This window comes from Bos indicus x Bos taurus, chromosome 19 (assembly GCF_003369695.1).
Source record: "Bos indicus x Bos taurus breed Angus x Brahman F1 hybrid chromosome 19, Bos_hybrid_MaternalHap_v2.0, whole genome shotgun sequence".
In the NCBI taxonomy this organism is placed as follows: Eukaryota; Metazoa; Chordata; class Mammalia; order Artiodactyla; family Bovidae; genus Bos; species Bos indicus x Bos taurus.
This window is the reverse complement of record NC_040094.1, coordinates 10,351,730-10,355,081: the sequence shown is the minus strand read 5'-3', so window position 1 is coordinate 10,355,081 and position 3,352 is coordinate 10,351,730. Positions and strand designations below refer to the sequence as shown.

Here is a 3,352-nt window from a genome sequence, read left to right as displayed (position 1 = left end):
GCAAAGAAGGGCAAGACCCCTCAGGTCTACAGCTTCTGTGGTAGGCCAGCACCTCAAAATCCTTGACTTCTCTCTAGACAAGGGAAATGAAAATGGCTCCTAGCCCTCAGTGAAGAAAGAGGGGTCCACGGCTTCAACGGACAAGGGCGGGAGAATAGGGTGGGGATGGCAGAGGGTGAGGAGAGGCTGGAAAGGGGGACTTGGTGTCACGGAGAGGTGCTCAGGTCTCCCTCCACCCAACATGGCCACCATCTCTGTCAAGACAGCCTTGGGCTCCTACATGGGGAGCCACAGCGGTGGGTGGTGAGGGATTCCGGCCTTGGGCTGGAGAGGAGGCCGGGGACCCAGGCCTCTGGTCTGGCTCTGGAGGGCATCACGCCAGGGGTCAGAACCGGGGACTAGGGTGAGGCCTCCTGAGTGGCCACGGTCTCCACCTGAGTGCCCCCGAATGTGGGGGCGATGGGGTGGAGCCGGGTTCGTGGTGGGGGGGGAAGGGAAGAGGGAACCAAAGAGGAAGTGGGGGGAGGGAGGCCCGGTCTGGCGCCATGCTGAGTCACCGCCCACAGGGCCCGGGCAGGCAGGGTGCCGGGCCAGCGGGCAGGGGGCCGGGGTCTCGGGGCGCAGGGGGAGGGCTGGGGGGCCATCGGGCTGGAGCCTGGAGGAAGAGCCGGCGGCCTGAAGAGCACCGCAGACGGACAGACAGACAGTGCAGTCACCCATAAAGTAGAAAGCACTACTAACAGCACTGGAGGGTGTAGTGTTTCCTACTTTATGGATGAGTGTACTGTGGGCTTCGGAGACCACGCCGCCGCCGCCCGCCGTCGCCGAATCCCCCGCCATCGGGACCGCGTGGGACAGGTGAGCCCCGCGGGCGCCCCCCGCACGCCGCCCGGACTCCTGAACGGCCGCCCCTGCCAGCCGTGGCCCGCGTGGAAACGCGGCCTGGGCTCCTCGGCTGCCCCGAGGGCCGGCAGGTGGACGTCTGGACCCGATGCAGCCGGAGAGGTGCCCCTCGAGCGGCCCGGGCGTCGGCGGACGGATGCCGGATGAGCAAGAGGCGGGAAAGGGCGGGAGACGGCATGGAGGCGGGAGCGGTGCCCGGGAACCCGACACTAATAAAGAGTGGACTCCTTCTCTCTTGTCTGAGACTCTTTTGCTGGGTGCGGTGGAGCGAATGGGCTTAGCAGGCACATGGATGCGCAGAAAGGCCGGAGGGAAAGTCACTCTCTCCTGAGAGAAATGGGTTTGGCTCTGCCTAAGAGACCAGAAGGGGGCTCTGGGCTTGGTCGGCTGGTGGCCTGCGGAGGGCCATCCCCGAGGGAGGACCTCCCTGCAAAGGAGGAAAGTGGGCAGGACGTCAAGGGCAGGGCTCTGAGGACCTCCTGCCCTTTACCCGAGCTCCGACCTTGCGCTGCCCTCCACCTGCTTTTCACACCCGCAGACGAAGGCTGCCTACCTTTAAGCTGTAATCTCAGAAAGTCTAGGGGCTCCTTGGTAGTCTAAGAATTGGGAACAAACTCACTGTGGCTCACACACAAAAAGCATCTTATACATAAGACAAGGGCACAGATGCTAATATACAAAGCACACACCAGCACATGAGTGCAATCACACACATGGCCCCATATACATAAGCTATCAGTACAAACTGTATAGGGATTTCCCTGGTGGTCTAGTGGTTAGGACTCTGCGCTTCCACTATGAGGGTGGGGCAGGGTTTGATCCCTGGTTGGGAAACCAAGATCCTACAAGTTGTAAGGTGCAGCCAAGAGAAAAAAAAAAAATTGAAATGGTACCTATACATGGCAGCATGCCACACAGTGACACACAGGGATATACCCACACTCAGGACACACATATATTCAATAGTAAACACACATGCAATGATACAAATACATATAATATGTGTCACAGAAAAGCATACAAATACACATATGGTGACATTCACATAAACACATTGCTTCTGTACACATGAACATACAGTGACACGTTCCTACACAATGAATATACAAGAGAGACATGGTGATGTATATAACTACACATATAGATATAAATAAAACCACGCCATTGTATGTCATTACAGATCCGTGACTGTATGAGAGGGTGCTATATCCATATACATTTAAGATGACTCACATGTTGTAATTTATACACTCACACAACATAGCCTCACATACATATCACACACGTGGATGACGTGACAAGTATATATGCAGTGGCACATACACAGAAACATGCATGCGTGTATACCCAGGGAGGCCCACAGACCCATAATAGCATACACGCATGCATACTTGTATGCGTGTGCATATGTATATAAAGCAACACAATGCCCACATACACAGAGACAAAGTTATGTCCTATATATGTGTACTACACGTACGCATGCACATGATGGCATCTGCATACACCCTGCACGTATGGATCTGTACAGTGATTTAGGGAAGTGAGGATGACACGTCTTCTTCATGCTTCCCCACCACCAAGAGTTCCATCAGCTCTGGCCTAGGTAGAGCCCACTGTCAGGGGCTCTGTGGCTTAGCACTGCTGGTGCTATCCCCAGGGGCTGCCACACGGGGGCCCCCTCCCTTAGGAGAGACTGGCTTGAGCCTCAGGTTTGGAGGGACTGTCTCCGGTCCAGAGGCCTCTCTGAGGTCCTTCCCAACATCCGTGTTCCTGGGGACTCCATCTAGGTCTCTGCGGCCACATAGAGGCTGGTTTAAGAGTGGAGGAGTTCCACATCCTTGTCCCCAAAATGCCATTTTACCATAACAAAAAGGCTTAGGATGAGACAGAAGGTGAGCTTCCTGACAGTTTGGGGCTAAGCCAGCCTAACAAGCCACGTGGCCTTCCCCGCTGGCCTGAGATGGCCAGGTTGCCCCCAGGAGGAAGCAAAAGCAATTATCTCAGCCTATTTCCACCTCTGTCTCCTTGTTTCTCTCCTCTTGTTTTCATTATCTCGATTTCCCTGTCCCTCTTTGTTTCATCTTAAATTCCGTCTTTTCTATTCCTGCCATTCTCCGTGGCTGGATCTCTGTCATGCCAACACCCTGTCTCTGTCTCTACCCGGCTTGGACTGGGGCAGCTATGGAGACAGCCCCCCTGTCTGCAGCCCCCCGCCCCCCGTCTCCGTATCCCGGAAGACGTGGGTGTGTGTGTGGGAAGGGTGGGCGCTCACACGTTGGGGGCACTGGGTCGACATCCTGAAGAACCTGTTCTTCCCTCTGTCCCAGCCCTGCCTGCCGGTCCAGCCCACCAGTCCAGCGCCATCCCCATGGAAACCAGCAGCCGAGTTCCTATTGGTGGGCGGGAAAGGAGGGGGAGGGGGAGGGAAGGGCTGGCTCTCCCTCGC

The 3,352-nt window shown here is 56.3% G+C and overlaps 1 protein-coding gene across 1 annotated transcript; it reads left to right on the top strand.

Annotated features, from left to right (window-relative positions):
• The first annotated feature begins 241 nt into the window (after positions 1 to 241).
• On the top strand, positions 242 to 1,136 carry LOC113877469. Its single transcript, XM_027517589.1, has 2 exons — positions 242 to 303; positions 567 to 1,136. The coding sequence occupies exons 1-2, from the start codon at positions 242 to 244 to the stop codon at positions 1,048 to 1,050; spliced, it is 546 nt and encodes a 181-aa protein (XP_027373390.1). The 3' UTR covers positions 1,051 to 1,136.
• The last annotated feature ends 2,216 nt before the right edge of the window (positions 1,137 to 3,352 follow it).